General features: G+C 46.0%; 1 protein-coding gene across 1 annotated transcript in view; it reads left to right on the forward strand.

Annotated features, from left to right (window-relative positions):
• The window catches only part of ccdc71 (coiled-coil domain containing 71), a 37,283-nt gene extending 18,417 nt beyond the window's left edge, over positions 1 to 18,866 (forward strand). The window contains exons 2-3 of the mRNA XM_061726567.1: positions 13,262 to 13,562; positions 15,909 to 18,866. Coding sequence (XP_061582551.1) covers positions 13,272 to 13,562; positions 15,909 to 16,712 — 1,095 coding nt within the window. The 5' untranslated portion in view covers positions 13,262 to 13,271 and the 3' untranslated portion in view covers positions 16,713 to 18,866. The remainder of the gene's footprint in view (positions 1 to 13,261; positions 13,563 to 15,908) is intronic.
• The last annotated feature ends 4,854 nt before the right edge of the window (positions 18,867 to 23,720 follow it).

Below are 23,720 nucleotides of genomic sequence, written 5' to 3' on the forward strand. Positions count from 1 at the left end.
CATCATGACAAGTAAAAAAATTATTATAACATCAAATGTATATCAATATTTGTCCACTGATCTTTATGTATGTAATTTCGAAAAAATTTTATAGTCAAAATCGCTGAATTTGCCTATTTCCTGTTCAAATACGGGGCTGAAACGTGAGGCAGCAACGATCCGAGCCGAGCTCTGATCGATCAATCATCAATAACTGGGCTGATACGTGCGATTGGTGCTGGTCTCCGTATCTCTGCATGTCCCAATATAATGTTTGCAGATTCGTTTATTTGACCTGATTTTCCACAGTCTGGCTAATGTCTTTAACCATTAAAGTTTAATGTTTGTTAGTGACATGTTTAGTTTTGCTGATGGGAAATAAAACCGCAGTGAAAAAGGCAGACGATACTCTGCCGCCCTGTAGGGGGCGTACGTGAGCCAACGGGTACAAACACTTTTAATTTCAATCTTATAAAAAAGAGATTAGACTAAGAAAAATAAAATAGAATATGTAAAAACTACATTTTGACCTCAAATAAAATATTCTTTGTTTTTCTTTTCACGCTTTTTGTTGAGCAATCTGTATTAAATTGATTAAAGTATCAGAATTAAACGTTTTAAAAACAACTGAATATTTCACTAAAGGTCCCAATTTAAATCTGGTTTTGTACACCAGTCTATACTCTCATTTATGTTGTATGAGTTATAGAATTGTGACGGCCTATACATGGAGGGTGTAGAGCAAATGCACGTTTTTTCTTACCTTTACGTATCTGTAATATGTATCACGTGTTTTTTTGTGAAGAATGCTGATGAGATATGAAATAACCAGTAGCCAACTGAATAAGCTTTTCCCTTTTTGGTTTCTATAATTGTAAATCTGACACTAAAGGAGTCAGTGCTTCAGCAACCATGAACCAACCATGAACCTCACGTCACTGGTCGTCACCACGGCAACGCGGCATCTCTCAGTACTTGCTCGTATTTGTACTTGTGTCCCGTGGTTTGTTCCGTTTATAAGTATTGGCAAGTAGCTGGAAATCCCCCAGAAATCCCCCAGATGCATTTAAGCTCTGCAGAATTGATGAAGGACGGGAAGACGGTCAGACGTTAGAGGTCCATGGTGGTGCCAGGGTGGACGGAACTTCTGGTAGATGTAACTTCCGGTAGTGCTGGGCAGTATGACCAAAAATATATATCACGGTATTTTTCAAAATTATATCGGTTTCACGGTATATCACGGTATTTTTTTTTTTCATGCACAACTGGGTGTTAACCACATTTTCTAATTATTTGGAAAGTAATTGCTGCAGTAAATTGGCTTAGAATGGACTATTTTACTGTCATGAGGAGGATGCATAAATCAAATAAATTTGATTTAGGCTTTTCAAAGAAAAAAATCTTTTACAAAATTACAAGTTAGAAAATATTTATTGAACATAAAAAACTGAACATGTTTTAATTTCCAGCATTATGTTGTTTTGGTTCCACCTGCTGGTGAATGTTGGTAAAATTCTTATGTGGTTACTTTTTGGTTGGCCAACGATTTATGTTTGTGGTGCAACAGTTACGGAGTGGCCAGTCTATTTCCTTATTTTACAACGCCGTTATTAATTGTTCGGTTTTTTCCCACTTATTCCACCGAACACCCAAAGTGTTTTTTTTGCCATTTTCGGCCGAACAATTTCGGTTACCGAACAATCGGTGCATCACTACTGGGCGCGGCAGAACGTAGCGCCACGCGGCGTTCCCAACGTTGTGTACGCTACTGTACAAACTCACCGGTATTACAGTATATGAAACATTCATATCATAAGAAAAATAAACACCGGTATTCGGTATGAACCGGTATACCGCCCAGCACTACTCTGGACATTTATCCCATTCTCTGATCAGCAGGTAAACTCAGACCAGTGATCGGGTTCTGGATGTTTATCTGATACCATCATGAATCCCATCTCTTTGCTGCACGGAAACGTACTGATTGTTAAATTATTATCAAGTGAATGAGAACAATAATGCGTTGCTGTTTCCTTCCCCGTCCCTGTGAAGTTGCCTATGGACATGTTGCTGCTCACACTTCTCCCTCGGTTCTCCCCCGGTTCTCCCCCGGTTCCCGGGTGGGGGAGACGAGGGGGGTTATCCCTTCATACAAAGGCTGTCTCTCCTTTTTACACCTTCCTCTCTTCCCCGGGAGGTGTAAAAAGAGGGATCGGATTTCACGCCGCCATTACAAGGACGGTGTGGGGGGGTTAGGGATAGGGTTGGGGGAGTATTTGCCTGGATGCCATTTGGCAAGCAAGCCCTCTGATTGTGTTAGCAGTGCTTCTGCATTCGTTATTTCATTCATTTATACGGCATAAAACAAGACGAAAAGAAGAATGCAACAAAAAAATAAAGAGAAGAAGAAAACGGACGCTACTTGCGTTTTTTTTTGTTTTTGTTTTAATGCACCGCGGTCGTAGCGATTGAGATTAAAGGAAACCCCCGCCGGACCTTTTCATGGCTTTAAAACGCCAACACGACCTGAACGATTCGCTGATCCATCCAGCGCTTTTTCTTCTGATTTCTTCATCAGATGTCCTTGTAGCTAAATGTAGAAGAATTTCCTTACCCCAACTGTACCCCAAACCGGTTCCAGGGCTGGTTCTGGTTCACAACTCGTTCAACCACCTCAGTTACGTCTCTGCAAACGTCAGTTACGTCTCTGCAAACGTCAGTTACGTCTCTGCTAACGTCAGTTACGTCTCTGCTAACGTCAGTTACGTCTCTGCTAACGTCAGTTACGTCTCTGCTAACGTCAGTTACGTCTCTGCAAACGTCAGTTACGTCTCTGCAAACGTCAGTTACGTCTCTGCTAACGTCAGTTACGTCTCTGCTAACGTCAGTTACGTCTCTGCTAACGTCAGTTACGTCTCTGCTAACGTCAGTTACGTCTCTGCTAACGTCAGTTACGTCTCTAACGTCAGTTACGTCTCTGCTAACGTCAGTTACGTCTCTAACGTCAGTTATGTCTCTGCAAACGTCAGTTACGTCTCTGCTAACGTCAGTTACGTCTCTGCTAACGTCAGTTACGTCTCTGCTAACGTCAGTTACGTCTCTGCTAACGTCAGTTACGTCAGTTACGTCAGTTACGTCTCTGCTAACGTCAGTTACGTCAGTTACGTCAGTTACGTCTCTGCTAACGTCAGTTACGTCTCCAGGACCAGCCCTGGAACCAGTTTGGTGGAAAAGGGGCACTAGTGTCTAATTTTCTTCTAATTTTGAGAAAAGAGTTGAAATTTTGAGAAAAGAGTCGAAATTTTGAGAAAAAAATTGAGAAAAAAAGTAAAAATTTTGAGAAGAAAGTCGAGAAAAATGTCAAAATTTTGAGAAAAAAGTAAAAAATTTGAGAAAAAAGTCGAGAAAAATGTCAAAATTTTGAGAAAAAAGTCAAAATTTTGAGAAAAAAGTCGAGAAAAATGTCAAAATTTTGAGAAAAAAGTCGAGAAATCTTGGAAGTAACTGGAAGTTGCTCGTGTCATTTGTTGATGTTTTTTTCCAGGATTCTGATTGGCTAGCATGACTTTATCTTCTCGTTACACTGCCCCCTGTAGGTTTGGCTGCTCATAGCACCTTAACAGATATTTATGCAGGTTCCTGGAAATGATGGGATTTTTATAAATGTATAGTTTTTGTAAATACCCGGCTACGTGGAAACGTGGCCTTAGTACTGCTGGTCTGCTGTTGTAAAAGTTGCTGAGTTGGTGTTTGTGCTGACGGTATTTATGGACGCCCTGACAAACACGACGTATCCGTGGTGTTGGAGTCGGATCTGTAAACACGAGCAGGTGGAACATCGACGTCTTGATTAAGATGCAAACGCTGTTTTTCACTAGTCAACATTCACTGCTGATTTTAAAATGTTAAAAGTTGGTTTTCTGCTGCTGGTCTTGGTCTCCACCAGACCACTGATGTTGGGTTTCCGTCTCCAACGGAGTCTTTAGGTGATTGTAGCAATGCCCCCCCCGCATTTCAGGACCATGAATCATAAACTCCTGCCGTTGGTCCGTCTGTCCCCCCGCGTCACCTTTGACCCCGTTGACCTGAAAAACTCATATTTTACCCTGACGGTCCGTGCTGGTGTTTAGTTTCCTGCAGGGGGGGGGGGAAATACAATAAGGGCCAATCCCACCCCCTACCCCCCTACTTGCTACCACTAGCCCCAAAAATTAAGCCACAAACTTTAGGGCCCTTGTAATGTTCCGTAGGGATTGGGACACCACTTGCTACGTCACTGCGTGGTTTACGTTCGGGTACGTTAGCGACTGCGTAGTTACGTTTGCACATACGTCACTAGGGCTGGATATTCAAATGTCAAGAATCGATTCGATTCCGATTCTTAATATTCAGAATCGATTATCATGATTCGATTCGATCTGATTCGATATTGGCTTAGTGTTATTTAAAATGTTTTTTGAGCTGTTGCCTGAATTATATGACTGTAAAATAACTAGTGAAATAATAATTTCACAATAATTACTGTGAAATAACAGAAATAAATAACTCAAACAGGCCTTTAATATCCATTTAAAGTGCAAACAAGAAAGAAATTGCAACAGTTCATGCAGTAAACAAATCATTTTAGCTTATCTAATTTATTCTGTCACCACGCACACATGTTGCCATGAAGCACCTGCATTTTTCAGAAGTGTCATGACACACTGTGTCCGACTACTGGGATTAAAGTTCACAGGGCGAAAATGATGAGAGAAAAAAAATAAATTAAAAAAATCGATCTTTAGACAATCGATTTTTAGGAATTAATATGAAAATCGATTTAGAATCGGAAAATCGTTTTTTTCAACACAGGCCTATACGTCACACCATATCAGGAAGCCCAGAGCTAAAAGCTGTTTTAATTTCAGCTGTAGCGCTGTTAATATGCCACTTTATTAAGTTTTAAAATTTTTTCAGGTGTAAGAGTAACCGTTAAGATCCCCAACCTGGGCTCAGTTTATCCAAATAACGCCTGGTAAGAAATTTACTCCGATGTTTTCGGGATGAGAAGAGCCGCCGGGTCGGGAGCTGATTTATGGTTCTGCGTTACACCAACGCAGAGCCTACGGCGTAGGTTACGCGTTGGTGTAACGCAGAACCATAAATCAGCCTTTATTCTGGCGAGATCTGAAAAGACTTTGCAACAACGTGCAAGCGAGTGATTATGTACATTCACTGAGTGAATATTATGAAAGTAAAATATACTTATATATATGACTCTGTCCTTCACAGGATAAGTAAAATGGATCACTGCAAAAACTCAAAATCTTAACAAGAATATTTGTCTTATTTTTAGTTAAAATGTCTCATTTTAGTAAAAAAATCTCATTACACTTAAAGGAGCTGTATGTAAGAGCAATAATAAAACGAATCATAAAATGACCCCGATATGTCAACAGACATTTAAAAATCATGTTCATTTCAAATACTTATGTCACTGACAACAGCACTCAAGCCAGGATATTCCAGTTTAAAAAGAGGAGTTGCAGCCCTCAACTGATGTTTATGTTGAAGCTCCACCCTCCACCTATCTCCCAATCACCAAGTCAGTATTGTTTCTGAAGCTCCACCCTCCACCTATCTCCCAATCACCAAGTCAGTATTGTTTCTGAAGCTCCACCCTCCACCTATCTCCCAATCACCAAGTCAGTATTGTTTCTGAAGCTCCACCCTCCACCTATCTCCCAATCACCAAGTCAGTATTGTTTCTGAAGCTCCACCCTCCACCTATCTCCCAATCACCAAGTCAGTATTGTTTCTGAAGCTCCACCCTCCACCTATCTCCCAATCACCAAGTCAGTATTGTTTCTGAAGCTCCACCCTCCACCTATCTCCCAATCACCAAGTCAGTATTGTTTCTGAAGCTCCACCCTCCACCTATCTCCCAATCACCAAGTCAGTATTGTTTCTGAAGCTCCACCCTCCACCTATCTCCCAATCACCAAGTCAGTATTGTTTCGGCATCCGGGTTGCCAGCTCGGCTCTAATTATGGCAGCCATGGCAGCCTACGTTCCTGCTGCATTCTGCAGCCTACCTGGCAACCTCTGGTCGGGGGGAGGAGGGGGAGGGTACACGCCGCTCAACAATATTTTGAAAGTGACTGCAGTACCAGTTTTGGACATTTCTTACAGACGGCTCCTTTAAAACAAGACTCATCACTGGAAAAAACAACATTTTTCACCTGTTTCAAGTAGATTTTCACTTGAAATGAGTAGAAAAATCTGCCAGTGGAACAAGATTGTTTTGCTTGTAATGAGAAGATAAATCTTGTCCCACTGGCAGATGTTCCTACTTATTTCAAGTGAAAATTTACTTGAAACAGGTGAAAATTGTCAAATAAGTTATTTTTCTGGTGATGACTCTAAATATTGAAATAGCAGTAAAACCACATTCATTGATGAAATGACATAAGGGATGGAAAGGAGGGATGGCAGTTTTACAGGGGGGATGATTTGGACCGTTTTTATTTCAGGGGGGATGATTTGGACCGTTTTTATTTCAGGGGGATGATTTGGACCGTTTTTATTTCAGGGGGGATGATTTGGACCGTTTTTATTTCAGGGGGGGGGATGATTTGGACCGTTTTTATTTCAGGAGGGGATGATTTGGACCGTTTTTATTTCAGGGGGGATGATTTGGACCGTTTTTATTTCAGGGGGGGATGATTTGGACCGTTTTTATTTCAGGGGGGGGGATGATTTGGACCGTTTTTATTTCAGGGGGGGATGATTTGGACCGTTTTTATTTCAGGGGGGGATGATTTGGACCGTTTTTATTTCAGGGGGGGATGATTTGGACCGTTTTTATTTCAGGGATGATTTGGACCGTTTTTATTTCAGGGGGGGATGATTTGGACCGTTTTTATTTCAGGGGGAGATGATTTGGACCGTTTTTATTTCAGGGGGGATGATTTGGACTGTTTTTATTTCAGGGGGGGGATGATTTGGACCGTTTTTATGTGTAGTTGCCGCGGCGACCGGAGCTGAGCTGTAAATCACGCAGCTCCGGGTTGGACAGACTCGACGAGCCTGAATCTGGTTCCGTCTCAGCTCCGATCGGTGTAATCAGGAAATATTGATCCCTCAGGGATCCAGCGGATCCGGGCCTCGCCTGTAATCCCGGCGTCACCGAGGGAGAGGAGGATGAGCTGTTTCCTCCAGCATGCCCAGGTGGATTATGGGTAGAACCCCCCCCAATGCTGAAGCTGCTCAGACAGTCCAGGCTGGAGGAGACGCCGGTGACAGAGACACAATATGAGACGACGTGACGACAAACAGACCGTTAAGTCCCATTATGTCCGGGGAGGTCCATGAACACGACCAGGAACGATGATATTGAACATCAACCCTGCTGTTTATGAAGATAAAAACATGTCTGACTTCCCTCCTGTAAATATTAACGTTGTTTCACTTTAAAGCTATTTTTTAAATCTTCTCCAAATCAGACTAGAAGCTAATATTTCTATTCCTACAGTATGTGTTGGTCTCTTATTGCACCCAACAAGTCGTTTGCATCTCCCTAGTTAGATGTGAAACTAAGCAGCAGCAGCGTGGGTAACAAGCGGACTAAATGTTTGACATCACCACTGAAATTACATCTAAAATAGGAGGTTCTGCTGCCAAAGTCTCTTCGTTTTGTTCATCTCTTCTTTCGTACGTCTCTTTGTTCGTCTCTTCGTTCGTTCGTCTCTTCGTTTGTTCGTCTCTTCATTCGTTCGTCTCTTCGTGTCTGTAGAGGACCTGCAGGGGAGGGGGAGCGGGGGCTGCCGTGCGTCTTCGTATCGCCTTCGCACAGGGTGTGTTGAGGATTTGCAATTACAGGCTGAGCCTACCGTTAGTTTTTAAACTGTAAAAAGTGGGGGGGGCAAATACATGATTTTGAAAAGTGGGGGTGACATGTCCCTGTTGCGCCGGGGGACTCACGGCGTTTATCGCAGCAACGACGTGCTGCCACTCACTCGCTTTATTTTATACTATTTATGTACTTTTTCTACTTTTACTGTGACCACCAAATAATGTGGTTTTCCTGTCCCCCACCTCATCCTCAACATCTAGATCTCAGTCTCCGTGAATGTCAGTGTCACGGTCGCTCCACACGTTCATTCATCCTGAAGCCAAACAGGCTGCAGGAGCCGCTGCGCATGCTCAGCAGGCTCATTCATATGCAAATACTACTTTGCATTGCCCATTTATGGTAAAAAGTGGGCGTGTAGAGGGCGGGATATGAGGCGGATTCAGCTGCACAACCTTCCAGCTGGACTGTGATTATAAAGAGAACATTGCGTGCAAGTGTGCGTGCACACGGTTTTATAAATCCGGATTTTTTTTTTGCGCCCGCCATTTTCGGCTTTTGAGTTTACGTGCACTTTTAGTATGAATTATACACACTCTTTTATAAATGAGGCCCCTGGACTCTAGTGGTCTGTAGTGGACCTGCAGGTCTGGATCCAGGTCCTAGTCCAGGACCTCCTGCGGGGGTTTTGCTGTCATTGATTGAAGGTCCAGAGTTGATACTGAACTAAAAGTGTCTTCTGGGACGGTTTTGGGATCACGTGTAGTCCTGGTTCTTGGCTCGGTTCCCGCATGCTGGTCTCGGAGGATCTGGTTTCCGTGCCGACGACAGACCTCCATCCTCGGGTATTAATAACCGGCTGTGTTCACAGCTGCCGCTGCAGCGCGGCTGCCGGCGCGTTATCTCCAGGTGTGTTATTAAAACATCCAGATTTACGAGGGCGTGGAGGTCACGGAGCCACAGCCAATTAAACCAGGGGGAACGTCCTCATCAGAACATCTGGGAACATCCTCATCAGAACATCTGGGAACACATTCTGGCCTTGATCAAGTCTGGCTAATTAAAACAAAGTTTCGCGGGGGGCTGAAACAAGAACCAGTTATTGTATGAAGTAGTGATGCACCGAAATGAAAATTTGTGGCGGAAACAGAAACCGAAAATAATAATAAACACTTGGCCGAATACGGAACATGGTTCTTCAGCAGTTTTTCATTTATTTTGCCAATTTTTTCACCATTGCATAAATCAAATAAATTTGATTTAGGCTTTTCAAAGAAAAAAATCTTTTACAAAATTACAAGGTAGAAAATATTTATTGAACATAAAAAAATGAAAATGTTTTAATTTCCAGCATGATGTTGTTTTGGTTCCACCTCCTGGTGAATGTTGGAAAATTCTTATGGGTTACTTTTTGGTTGGCCAACGATTTATGTTTGTGGTGCAGCCGTTACGGGACGGAGCGGCCAGTCTATTTCCTTATTTTACAACGCCGTTATTAATTGTTAGTTTTTTTCCCACTTATTCCACCGAACACCAAAAGTGTTTTTTTGCCATTTTCGGCCGAACAATTTCGGTTACCGAACAATCGGTGCATCACTAGTGTAAAGTGGGCGGTTCTCATTTCTCCGGTTTCCACCGCCGTCTAAACTCGGGCCTCAACTAACGACCAGTTATTAAACGGCTCTCAGCTCTTAAATCTGCATGATTGATGTATTAATTCAAAATAAAAGATGGACAATTCATTCAAAAATACGTCTTATGATGAAGTTTGCTGCCAGTTGCCGTGGTGACGCATCAGCCGGTGTTGTTATTGCACGTGTGCAACTCGGCACAGATGGGAAACGAGGCGACGACTCACTCTGTTACATTTTTTCCGCTGACATCGGTTGATAATGTTGTCGAGTCATCGCTGCGTCCGTAGTTCCCACCAGTCGCTGTTGAATGTCGACCAAACTACCGACTTCATGTCCTCAGATTCCAGAGAACCGGATCAGGGATCAGGCCAGTTCCTGTTCTCCGTTAGCGACTGTGTTTAGCGACGTAAACGAAAGATCTTTGGTGATGGTTCAGGATAAGTTAGGTGGGCTAGGTCGGTCCGAGTCTTGAGTTGTGGAGGAGATGGAAGTAGCCTGATGTTGGGGAGCTAACAGTCGGCCTGAAACCTCCCCAAAAGAAACTTCTTAAAAGTAAATACATTTTATCTTGATCCTGGATGTTATCGTCTGTAACCATGGCAACAGTGAAGCCTGGTTTATGTGTCTCTTTGTGTCAAGTTCTCGTCTACGTCACAACGTACTGATGAGCAGTTCCCGATCCAAACACTAGGGGGCGTCGGGTTTCAGGAGGGTCCTTTTGTGAACGTGAAACTTGTTGGTTTTCTACGAAAAACTGTTGTTAGAGGTGGAACTGATGGGTGTGTGGCGGGAAATGCTTTCATTGGTGTGATGGGGGGGGGTGAGGTCAGGAATGTGGGAGGTTCCCGTCGGGGGCGACGCCTCTGTGGAGGAGGGTTCGGTTTTGTCGAAAAAGCTCTGTGCCGCTACGAACATTTACGACAGATGTTACTGCTACGCCCCTACGAACATATACGACAGATGTTACTGCTACGCCCCTACGAACATATACGACAGATGTTACTGCTACGCCCCTACAAACATATACGACAGATGTTACTGCTACGCCCCTACGAACATATACGACACATGTTACTGCTACGCCCCTACGAACATAAACGACACATGTTACTGCTACGCCCCTACGAACATTTACGACACGTTACTGCTACGCCCCTACGAACATATATGACACATGTTACTGCTACGCCCCTACGAACATATACGACAGATGTTACTGCTACGCCCCTACGAACATTTACGACACGTTACTGCTACGCCCCTACGAACATATACGACAGATGTTACTGCTACGAACATACGAACATAAACGACACATGTTACTGCTAAGCCCCTACGAACATTTACGACACATGTTACTGCTACGCCCCTACGAACATTTACGACAGATGTTACTGCTACGCCCCTACGAACATATACGACACATGTTACTGCTACGCCCCTACGAACATATACGACACATGTTACTGCTACGCCCCTACGAACATATACGACACATGTTACTGCTACGCCCCTACGAACATATACGACACATGTTACTGCTACGCCCCTACGAACATATACGACAGATGTTACTGCTACGCCCCTACGAACATATACGACAGATGTTACTGCTACGCCCCTACGAACATTTACGACAGATGTTACTGCTACGCCCCTACGAACATATACGACAGATGTTACTGCTACGCCCCTACGAACATATACGACAGATGTTACTGCTACGCCCCTACGAACATATACGACACATGTTACTGCTACGCCCCTACGAACATAAACGACACATGTTACTGCTACGCCCCTACGAACATATACGACACATGTTACTGCTACGCCCCTACGAACATTTACGACACGTTACTGCTACGCCCCTACGAACATATACGACAGATGTTACTGCTACGAACATACGAACATAAACGACACATGTTACTGCTAAGCCCCTACGAACATTTACGACACATGTTACTGCTACGCCCCTACGAACATTTACGACAGATGTTACTGCTACGCCCCTACGAACATATACGACACATGTTACTGCTACGCCCCTACGAACATATACGACACATGTTACTGCTACGCCCCTACGAACATATACGACACATGTTACTGCTACGCCCCTACGAACATTTACGACACGTTACTGCTACGCCCCTACGAACATATACGACAGATGTTACTGCTACGAACATACGAACATATACGACACATGTTACTGATAAGATAAGGGGCTGATAAGAGGGGGGGCCGAGGAAGGCATTGAGAATGAGGGAGGTGGTTATCAGCAAGTGTGTGTGTGTGTAAGCGGTAAGTCCGTGAACTTCGCCCAGAGCTGCTCTCAGCAAATGTCCTTGATGTTATCAGACGGCTCGGTACAGTTCTGAAACAGGTCCACAGATGTTCCTGGGAGGGGAGGGTTAGTGGGGGCAGAGTCACCTTGTTTACATTCCACCAGAGAGATTGTGACCAGAGTGATCGGCCAAGCTGCTCTGTCAAGGTCAGATTATAGAATCAACAATTATATTGAAAGGAAACAGGCAGCCTCAGTAATTTTCCATCGGCCTTCAGTCTCTGGTTCACCAATGGCGACTCCAATCAGACGAATTTGTGATCAATTCCCGCCAAGCCGAGCTTCCAACTTCTCCAAGGTCTTATCCATCTTGCCAACGAGCTCAAAGACGCCGCCAGCCTGAGATTCTGTTCAAGAATCACATCCAGCTTACGGCTTTGCTCCCCCAGCGTTAAAGTCTGAGTGTTGATCACCTTGCTTGATCCTTCAGCCACGTCCGGCAGCTCTGAAAGAGCCAGAACAGCTGTCGACGACTTACGCGTTTGTCGGTAGACCAGGAATCCCCCTCCTCCGATCAGCAGAAATCCTGCTATCATAGATCCAATTATGAAGCATCTTCAACGTCCTCGACAGACAGGATCGTCAAACACAACGGTTTCCAATATTTGTAGGAATCCATTGTATATCCAGCAAAAAATGTCCCATCGGGGCAGGAGGGCTCCCTTACCCCCTGACTTCTCGTTGCAAAAATTTGGTCAATTGTGCTGAGAGACCAGTTAATCAGTTAATCAAAGAGTTTGGGAGGAGTGAAAAGGAGAGATTCTGAAGACGAGACAAACAAAAGCAGCAGCAGGGCAGATTGATAAGGGAGAGGAGCAGAAAAGCGTCCGCCTTCGGTGAGAGCCGGAAGAAGAAAAGATAAAGATATACAACAGATGTTACTGCTACGCCCCTACGAACATGCTAGATGGGGTTTGGGGTTTAACGCTTTATAGGGCATTAAAATACTTTCACCATTTCCGTCATTAAGGAACCTGTTTGTGAGAACCAGACTAGTTCTGCTGAAGGTACCGGCCCTGGAGAGACTCACTCCTGCTTCAACTCTCAACAGTTTCATATTTTAGTCCTCTAGATTTTAGTCCAGATACGGAGAGTTGTTCCACGTCTTGAACTTGTTACTAGGGTTGACCCGATCAGGATTTTTTAGCTCCTGATCATTTGAGTTTGAGAATCTGCAGATCCCGATTTTACCCGATCCGATCACTTTTTCGATACAATTCCGTGAAATGTCCGCCTGGCAAACATTGCATTTGGCTGTTGGGCTGCCTTCGCTTTCAAGTTTATAGTGTTTCCACGCTTCAGACATTGTCTCCGTTTATCTGAGCGTAGCCTAGCTGTTGTTAGCTTTCTGTTAGCCTCGCTTCTTTCCCCTCCAGGATGGATGGATGGATGGATGGATGGATGGATGGAGACCCCCATTCGATGAGTTTTTACAGAATGTTTCCTCTGTTTTTCTGCCTGCAGGTCTAGAAACATGGCTGACGCACCTCAAGGTCCGGCGGTCCGCCGGCCGCTGGAGTTCGCCAACGAGGAGCGGCGGGCCGTGCACTCCTGGTCCCGGATCTCGTCGGCCGGACACAACGTCCTGCTGGACGCCCTGAAGATCCTCAGCCCCATGTCCCGCGACCTGAAGAGCACGGAGGAGCTGGTGACCTTCCTGCAGGAGCTGAGCGAGGAGGGCCACCAGCCCGTGGTGCTGGGCAGCAAGGACGTGTACGGATACCGCTCCTGCACCAGCCAGCCGCTCACGCAGGACATGCTGAAGGCAAGGAACTTTATTCATGCACGTTTCACACCAGCACGGACTCAAGGTGGCAAATACAGAGGGGTCAATTTTAAAATAATAAAAAAAAGAATATCTATTGCAGTAGTTCAAACATTAAGAATGTTGTGTACACAGACAGGACTGTTTCAGAAAATCAGAATATTGTGATTTTCTGTAATGCAATTACAAAAACAAAAATGTCATACATTCTGGATTCATTACAAATCAACTGAAATATTGAAAGCCTTTTATTAGTGCCACGGCTGGACCAAGTAGCACTACTCCTCCATAGCTCTGCAATAGCAATGGAGGAGTAGTGCCTCTTAGCGCAGCCAGAGGCACTATTGTTATTGTGTGGATTTATACTTCTTCTTACTATTATTCATTTTACGGACAAACTTCGGCGCGTAACTAGTCCCGCAGCTTTGAGAAAATGCGAAAATTAAAAACGTAGAAACGTGCGCCTTAAGCGGGAATCGTGTGCTATGACTTTTATTAGCGATTGGCGTGCACGTTTTTGCGCAACGTGCAAAAACGTGCGCTTTTGGCTCCATCCGGAATGCATTGGGAGAACTTTGGGGCCTCACCACTCCTACACCGTTACTCGAAAAATTCTGAACCGATTTAGAAAGTTGTAGGCTCTGAATTTAACTACAGTCCTGTGGATTTTCAGATCGATTGCACAAATAGTTTTTGCACGAAGTGCAAAAACATTTCCAAATTTCCAAACTAATGGGGAACTCATTTTCCCATGTATTTGTATGGCCCCATTCAAAGCGGATGGGAAAATGTTGAGAAAAAAAGACAAAATTCACCTTTTTTCTGAGTCACGTATCTTTCTCATACTTGCACGTAGAAATATCATTCAAACTTCAAAACGGAGGAAAACTTCTCTTCTCTGTCCAAACCCCAAACAGTTTTTTCCTAAAATGTACACTTTTCAAGATATGAGCCCTCAAGCGAGGACTGGAAATCACTTTTTTGTCAAATTTAGAGTGGAGCTCTCATTTTTTAGAGTGGGAGGGACAGTAAAAAAATGACCTTAATTTTTATTTGTAACTCGAGCTCACGGCCGAACCGTGAAAGCTAAAAAAGATAATTTTTGGTCAGAATGTAGACATAGATGTTGGGATTCATAAAATGTGACTTTGACAGGCGGGGTATGCACAAAATTTAAACGGGGGAGGCTAAAGCGGCGCCAATTCCTGCCTCGGTCCCCATTCACTATAATGTAATCAAAAGTTTTCTTCAAAAAAATCTCACTTTGTTTTCGCACTGCCGTTACTAACACATTTTAAGGAATATCTGAATAAATTAAGATTGTCAGAATCTGCCGGGTTCTGTGTCTCTCACGATGTCTTTGTTTTTCTGCTAGGAGCTAAGGTTTTCTCAAAAATCGGAATTATTTGAGAACTCATCACAAGGCAAAATCTGGGGTTTTCTCACAGCGAACCCGGAACCTTCCTCATGTCGAGGTTCTTGTTGCCGGGGCAACCAGAGCACAGCTGTTGACTGATTAGACTGACCCAGAACTGGTCACATGACTGAGTCAGTACAGACTTCATATAATATAACCTGGAAAATGGAGAAATCTGACCCCTGACCTTTTGACCTTAGATGATCACCAGTCCTGCTGAGAACCGGTTCATGGGATATATATGTATATTATTTTTATTATATATATATAAATATATACATTTGTATATTATATATACATATTAGCCCCGCCCCATCTTCTGATTGGCCGATATGTTATAGTCCAATATCTTTTGAATGGTTTGACATACAGTCATGGGTGGTGCCATTGGACTCGGTATCGAGTCCTTGACCTTCATTGGTGCAAATTAGCCCCGCCCCTTCTTCTGATTAGTTGTCTCTATTTTCTGCTATAACTTTTGAATGGTTTGACATAGAGAATGCTGTGTGGTGTCATTGGACTTAGTTTTGAGTCCTTCACCTTTATTGCTTGCAAAATGCAATAATGTACACAAATGTGCAGCAGCCCGCCGTGGCACTCTAGAAATTTCTGCGAGGAAATTGTCTAGTTATTGTAATATTACTGATCATGGTTTACAGTTTAAGAAAACTAAAATATCCTATCTCAAAAAATTTTAATATTCTTGGAATCTTAAGCTGTAAACCATGATCAGCAATATTAAAATAATAAAAGGCTTGCAATATTTCAGTTGATTTGTAATGAATCCAGAATGTATGACATTTTTGTTTTTTTAATTGCATTACAGAAAATAAAGAACTTTATCACAATATTCAAATTTTCTGAGACAGTCCTGTATGGCAGTACCTCTCTCACTCGGGCCGACTAAAAGAATCTGTTTTTTCCTGAAGGCTAACAACCGCGGCGTGGGCCGCCCCACGGCCAAGAAGAGGAAGAAGAAGCCGCTGGTGAAGAAGCGTGAGGTGCACCCGTCCTGGAGCACGAACGACCGGAGCAGCCCCCGGATCCAGGGGCCCCGGCCCCCGGAGCTGTTCCCCGACCACCACGTCCGCGCCGTCGTGTGCAGCCGGACGCCGTTCTACCGCACGGCGGAGGTGCTGGCGGCGGACGCGGCGCCGTGCTTGCGGCTGACCAACATCCAGGGCCTGTCGGGCTTCCACACGGCCCGGCTGCAGATCAGCCCCATCAGAGACCTGTCCTCCGGGGAGGCCCCGCCCCCGGGCTTCCCCCCGCAGCAGCAGCTCCCGCCCGCTCTCTCAGGGATCCCCCCCCAGCCCTCCCAGAACGGGGGGGCGGCGCCCGCCGGCGCCGTGGCCTTGTTCAGCCAGAAGAGCCTGTCCTGCCCGGCGCGGCTGCTGGACGGCGCCCTCATCGGGGACTCCGCCCCGGCCTTCTACGCCAACAACAACGGCCGGGCGTTCCCACAGACTCACACCGAGCTGGGCAGCAACGGCTGCTGGGCCGGCAACGGCAACGGCTTCCACTGGGACGTCCGGCCGCCGGCCGCCCGGCCCCGGAACGGCTGGAAGGACAAGAAGGGCGTCCGGCAGAAGGTGATCAAGGTGGACGAGTCGCGCTCGGTGGCCGAGGCCTGCAGGAAGGCGCAGAAGATCCTGCAGGTCAACCTGTGCCCCGTCATCCAGATCCAGCCGCTCAACCACGTGCTGAGAGACTTCCGGTTCCAGAAGAAGTGACTCCTTCCTCCTTCCGGAGAAACCACGAAAAGACAAAACCACAAAACTCCGACTGTTTGTTTAGCAGATGTTAGTGTTTTACATTCATTAGCCCTCCCCGGCGCTGGTCTTTCCTCCGGGAGGAGACGCCGGGCCGGCGGCTGGAGCTCCTCCACCCGCCGCTCGTCTTGTTGGGAAACCTGGGCGTCGTCTGCGTACGAGCAGACGAACGCACCACAAAGTTACGTAGAGACAAACGGACGGAGCCCCAGCACCGAGCCCTGGGGAATCCCGGGCTCCGGGAGGAGCCGGAGGTTTAGGAGCTGCTTTTCCTAGCGGGCTGGGAAAGTCTACCAGCCGACGCTGGTTCGCCTTCTCCGACGCTCCGTCGTCCTTCAACCAAACGTAGTTTTGCTTTGAGTCGTCCGGTTCCTCGGCGGCGCGGGTCTTCCCCCCGCCGACACGGGGGGTTCCCGGCGTTTTTGAGTATTTAATGAACTCTCAAACTAACGTGCAGCGTGTCGGATACGGAGGCGACACCGGGCTGCAGCGCGTTTCCAGCAACAGAAGAAGAAATGAGGCGTCCCGTTTCCAGCAGAACGGAGACATTTGGTTTTTCTCTTAATATTATTATTATAATTATTATTATTATTATTTTTATTTTCCTCCATCAGAAGGGATGGAGGTTGGAGAGAGAGCAGCGCAGGGACCAACAGGTCGGGGAGAGTATCGGGCGTTTAGAAACGAGATCCAGGACTTTTTAGTTTCCAAACTCGTCCGACATCGACACGTGTCGGGAAATTATTCTAATTTTTTCTCCGTTAAGATGAATTTCTAACGTCTGCAGAAGCTGACGACGTTTCTCTGAGTTTCTCGACCTCCTCAGATCCGGCGGCGGCGGCTTCGTCGTAGCGTCGACCCGGAAACTGGACGACGTAGTCGCAACATTTCAAAAGAAAAATCCATCAGAGCTGCAGTCCCACGGGAACGACCCGGTTAGCAGCAGTTTAGCAGGATGTTAGCTGCGCTTTAGCACGAGGCTAGCTACGCTTTAGTGCAAGGCTAGCTGCGCTTTAGCGAGATGTTAGCTACAGTTTAGTGGGAGTTTAGCTGCGCTTTGGCACGAGGCTAGATGCGCTGTAGCGCATGGCTAGCTGCGCTTTAGCAAGATGTTAGTTACAGTTTAGCATAAGGCTAGCTGCGCTTTAGTGCAAGGCTAGCTGCGCTTTAGTGCAAGGCTAGCTGCGCTTTAGCGAGATGTTAGCTGCAGTTTAGTGGGAGTTTAGCTGCGCTTTAGCTGGTGGCTAGCAGCAGTTTATCTGGAGGTTAGCTACAGTTTAGCAGAACGTTAGCTGCAGTTTAGCACAAGACTAGCAGCAGTTTAGCGGGATGTTAGTTACAGTTTAGCATAAGGCTAGCTGCGCTTTAGCACAAGGTTAGCTATGCTTTAGCGGGAGGCTAGCAGCAGTAAGCAGGAGGTTAGCTACAGTTTAGCACGAGGCTAGCAGCAGTTTAGCAGGAGGTTAGTTACAGTTTAGCAGGTTAGTTACAGTTTGGCTGCTAAACCGCCGCCGCGGTTCCGTCCCCGTGGGACTGGACCTCGGTCTTCGCGGGGCCGGCCCCCCCGGCGCCGTCACGTCCTCGTTTAAGGGCGTTAACTTCTTGTTGGGGAGAATGTAGCGTAAACCTCGGTTTGTTAAAAACGCTCGTTAACGGTCCATCGTCTCGGCAGCTCTGGCGACGCTTTTGATTTGTTGAACGAAGGAACAGAAAAGTCTCCGCTAGCTCGAGGCCCGTTAGCTCAGCTGTTGTTTTTTTTCAGAATAGTTTGCTGAAAGTTCTGCTGGAGTTCTGGAGGAGACGCGTCACGGTTCGGTGCTGATTGGTTGTTTTCATGTCGGCTTCTGGGCCGAGATGTTCTCCGTCTCCAAACGGCGGCGGCGTTAGCGGCCGTGGCGTAAGCGGCCGCGGCGTTAGCGGCCGCGGCGTCAGCGGCGGCGTGGGACTTGTTTCCGGTCAACCTGACGTTTGGACGGACTGGTCTCGGCCCCGCCCGGTCTCTCGTTCACGCCCTTTTCTAGGCCTCTGTTGTCCTCGTTTGTCGACACTTGTATGATATCGTATTTCCTACATGATCTTTGAAACATTTTTGTTCAATAAAACTGACTTGAAATATGTGTTTCCCCCGGCTGACGTTCTTACCGTAGATGTCAATCCAAGATAAAAAAAACTAAGAGAAAGTTCATGCGTGGATTTTGTCAAAAATAAACGGGTCCAAGTCTCAAACTCTGAACTTTACTGGAGAATTGAAACTTGAACCGACCACTTCCTGTCGTCGGGAGTTCCTGGTCCGATTCTACCGTTACAAAAAGGAGCAAAACAATTGAGTCAACGAGCAGGAAACTTTCAGTCTTCCAGAAGTGATTTTTAACTTCCAGTGGAGCCGCTCGTCTGTTGGAACGGCAGGAAAACCTGGGTGTCATCTGCGTACGAGCTGACAACCGCTCCACGAAGTTACGTAGAGACAAACGGAAGGAGCCCCGGCACGGAGCCCTGGGGAACCCCAGCATGTGAGGCTAACTGCGCTTTAGCACGAGGCTAGCTGCGCTTTAGCAGGAGGTTAGCTACAGTTTAGCGTGAGGCTAGCTACGCTTTAGCGCAAGGCTAGCTACGCTTTAGCGCATGGCTAGCTGCGCTTTAGCAAGACGTTAGCTACAGTTTAGCAGGAGACTAGCAGCAGTTTAGCGGGATGTTAGTTACAGTTTAGCGTGAGGCTAGCTGCGCTTTAGCACGAGGCTAGCTACACTTTAGCGCAAGGCTAGCTATGCTTTAGCAGGAGGTTAGCTACGCTTTAGCGCAAGGCTAGCTACGCTTTAGCGCAAGGCTAGCTATGCTTTAGCAGGAGGTTAGCTACAGTTTAGCGCGAGGCTAGCTATGCTTTAGCGTGAGGCTAGCTATGCTTTAGCGCGAGGCTAGCTACGCTTTAGCACGAGGCTAGCTACGCTTTAGCACGAGGCTAGCTATGCTTTAGTGCGATGCTAGCTACGCTTTAGCAGGACGTTAGCTACAGTTTAGCGTGAGGCTAGCTACGCTTTAGCAGGAGGTTAGCTACAGTTTAGCGCGAGGCTAGCTATGCTTTAGTGGGAGGTTAGCTACAGTTTAGCACAAGGCTAGCTAAGCTTTAGCGCGAGGCTAGCTACGCTTTTGCGCGAGGCTAGCTACGCTTTAGCGCGAGGCTAGCTACGCTTTAGCGCGAGGCTAGCTACGCTTTAGCAGGAGGTTAGCTACAGTTTAGCGCAAGGCTAGCTACGCTTTAGCGCGAGGCTAGCTACGCTTTAGCACGAGGCTAGCTACGCTTTAGCGGGAGTTCAGTTACAGTTTAGCAGGAACCCCAGCACCGAGCCCTGGGGAACCCCCGTGGAGAGAGGGGGGGCGGAGCTCTGAATCTAGCTGTAGATTAAACTTTCCCAGAATTCCCAGTAAACTTGCGGGAGAAGACGATGGATTATTGAGTGAGGTGGTTTGACTCCGCGCCGCTAGGTGGCGACACACGCACTTCTGTGTCGGCGTTCTTCCGGTTCCTTCTGTTGTTCGTCTTCTCCTACTGTTATTATATTGATTAGCATCATAGGTTAGCATAAGTTAAGTCCGCCAAGCTAAAATGGCTAATTTTAGGTGTGTCCCACTAACTGTGGGCGTGTCCTAATTGTTGGTGTGTCCCAGTCAGCTTCCGGGTCTCTTTGTTCCGCTTATTTGAAACACAGTTCAAGGGAATAAAACTTCAAAAGCAGTAAGAAAAATGACGTAATGAAGTACAATTTCGAGAAAAAAAGTCAAAATTTCATGAATAAAATTGAAATGTCGAGAAAAAAGTAAAAATGTCGAGATTAATGTTGAGGTAAAATTTTGTGAATAAAGTTGAAATGTTGAGAAAAAAGGCGAAATTTCGACTTTTTTCTTGAAATTGTATTTCAACATTAATCTAGACATTTCGACTTTTTTCTCAAAGTGCATAATGAAAAAAAATCTTCCCTTCAAATCCCTTCATATCCCTGATACATTTAATTATAGTGTGTACTGAAAAATGAGAAACGTGTAAACATCTTCTAATCTTAGAGGAAGTTTGTTTGAATGTTTTTGTCACTCATTTGCCCAGAAGGTTGAGCTAAAATCCATGAATGAATGTCGACTAACAGGAAGTGTGTGATTCCAGCTGGATGTGGTTCCAGCGGTTCCTGAGACGTGACGTGGAAGTGGATTTATCCCGGGACGGTTTATTTATCCCGGGACGGTTTTATAGATTTATCCCGGGACGGTTTTATAGATTTATCCCGGGACGGTTTTATAGATTTATCCCGGGACGGTTTTATAGACCGTGTGGTCGTGAATCACTGCAGAATCTATCATGTTTACGGACGGGTCTCTGGTCCGGCGACGCCGCCGTTTCAGGTCCAACCAGCCAACCCGGCTAGAGCCGGATCTGAGGAGCAGAATCGTGAAGGAAACCCGGCTAGAGCCGGGTCTGAGGAGCAGAATCATGAAGGAAACCCGGCTAGAGCCGGATCTGAGGAGCAGAATCATGAAGGAAACCCGGCTAGAGCCGGATCTGAGGAACAGAATCTTGAAGGAAACCCGGCTAGAGCCGGATCTGAGGAGCAGAATCGTGAAGGAAACCCGGCTAGAGCCGGGTCTGAGAATCATGAAGGGAACCCGGCTAGAGCCGGATCTGAGGATCATGAAGGAAACCCGGCTAGAGCCGGATCTGAGGAGCAGAATCGTGAAGGAAACCCGGCTAGAGCCGGATCTGAGGAGCAGAATCGTGAAGGAAACCCGGCTAGAGCCGGATCTGAGGAGCAGAATCATGAAGGAAACCCGGCTAGAGCCGGGTCTGAGAATCATGAAGGAAACCCGGCTAGAGCCGGATCTGAGAATCATGAAGGAAACCCGGCTAGAGCCGGATCTGAGGAGCAGAATCGTGAAGGAAACCCGGCTAGAGCCGGATCTGAGGATCATGAAGGAAACCCGGCTAGAGCCGGATCTGAGGATCATGAAGGAAACCCGGCTAGAGCCGGATCTGAGGAACAGAATCATGAAGGAAACCCGGCTAGAACCGGATCTGAGGAACATGAAGGAAACCCGGCTAGAGCCGGATCTGAGAATCATGAAGGAAACCCGGCTAGAGCCGGATCTGAGGAGCATGAAGGAAACCCGGCTAGAGCCGGATCTGAGGAGCAGAATCGTGAAGGAAACCCGGCTAGAGCCGGATCTGAGGAACATGAAGGAAACCCGGCTAGAGCCGGATCTGAGAATCGTGAAGGAAACCCGGCTAGAGCCGGATCTGAGGAGCAGAGGGAAACCCGGCTAGAGCCGGATCTGAGAATCATGAAGGAAACCCGGCTAGAGCCGGATCTGAGGAGCAAAATCATGAAGGAAACCCGGCTAGAGCCGGATCTGAGAATCATGAAGGAAACCCGGCTAGAGCCGGATCTGAGGAGCAGAATCGTGAAGGAAACCCGGCTAGAGCCGGATCTGAGGAGCATGAAGGAAACCCGGCTAGAGCCGGATCTGAGGAGCAGAAGCTGCGATGGTTCAAGGTGAAACTGGATCAACACGGATAATCTTATCCTGAGACGACGAATGTTGTGATTCTACGGGAGAGAATCAGGGCCGGGAGAAAAATACAAACATTAATTTAGAGGAGAATCCGTGTATCATTCGTTCTTTCCATTTTCAATTGCCAATCAAAAACCAAAACATGAAAAAGTGACTGGTTATTTTGTTTTTCGTTTTTTATTATAACACAAAAAACGGAAAAACGTCTGGTTTTTCATATTTCAATTTTAGGCACAGATCAAAAATACGAAATCGAAAAACGGGCCACAGGACTGAATTTGATTTTAATATTTAATTTGTCGGGTTACGTCACCCGGAAATGGCTCTGTACGCGGCAGGTTCCACAGCGGTTTGACGCTGAGTCCGACAGAAGTTTTATGGCGTTTAATGACAAAACTCAGCCACAACGGCCTTCCGACATGCTTAATGGGTTTTAAACGTGTACACTGCAAACGTGATCGGGGTGATCAGTGATCAGTACAAAGCGTACATAAATCAGCCTTTTAAAAGGCTGATTTATGGTTCCGCACGCAGCTCCCTGTCCATCTCCCACCAGCAGCTGCCACTTTATTGAGGTTCTTGTATTGAAATGACTGTTTCCTACAGCGCTTTACACTTTTTTTTCAACTTTCAACCGGCTTTCAACGCGACCGACAGGAAGAAAATAGAAGCAGGAGGTGCGACAAAAGTCCAGCTCAAAACGGCGCCGCGTCGCTCGCAACCAGTATAGACAGTGCAAATAAAAAATAAAGCAATGGAACTGTTTTTGACGCTGACGCTCGCTCGCGTCGCATGCAGTGTGGACATTTGCAATATACTGTGGACATCTGAATAAAAACCTCATAAATAGATTAAAGCGCTCTCCAGCTCTGCGTCTGATATAGGCTACGTCTTTTTCTCCTCAGATCATGCCGAGCACAGAATCTTCTGACGATCATTTCTGAGCATTGCAGGAGACTCATCTGCTGCAACGTGCAGGAAATGTGTTTGTGCGTCAAACCGCTGTGGAACAAGTCCTTAATCAATCTTTAAAAAATAATCCTTAATGTGTTGTTCCAGCGCCGCTATGGTTGCCATGGTTACCCGATCTGCCGCGTACAGAGCCATTTCCGGCGTAAAAACGACAAATTAAATATTAAAATCAAATTCAGTCCTGTGTCCCGTTTTTCGATTTCGTATTTTTGATCTGTGCCTAAAATTGAAATCTGAAAAACCAGACGTTTTTCCGTTTTTTGTGTTATAATAAAAAACAAAAAACAAAATAACCAGTCACTTTTTCATTTTTTCGTTTTTGATTGGCAATTGAAAATGGAAAGAACGAATGATACACGGATTGAGGAGGAAGATTTATTTTTTCATTACGCACTTCGAGAAAAAAGTCAATGTCGAGATTAATGTTGAAGTTAAATTTAGAGA

The sequence above is a fragment of the Cololabis saira genome, chromosome 8 (genome assembly GCF_033807715.1).
Source record: "Cololabis saira isolate AMF1-May2022 chromosome 8, fColSai1.1, whole genome shotgun sequence".
NCBI classification, from domain to species: Eukaryota; Metazoa; Chordata; class Actinopteri; order Beloniformes; family Belonidae; genus Cololabis; species Cololabis saira.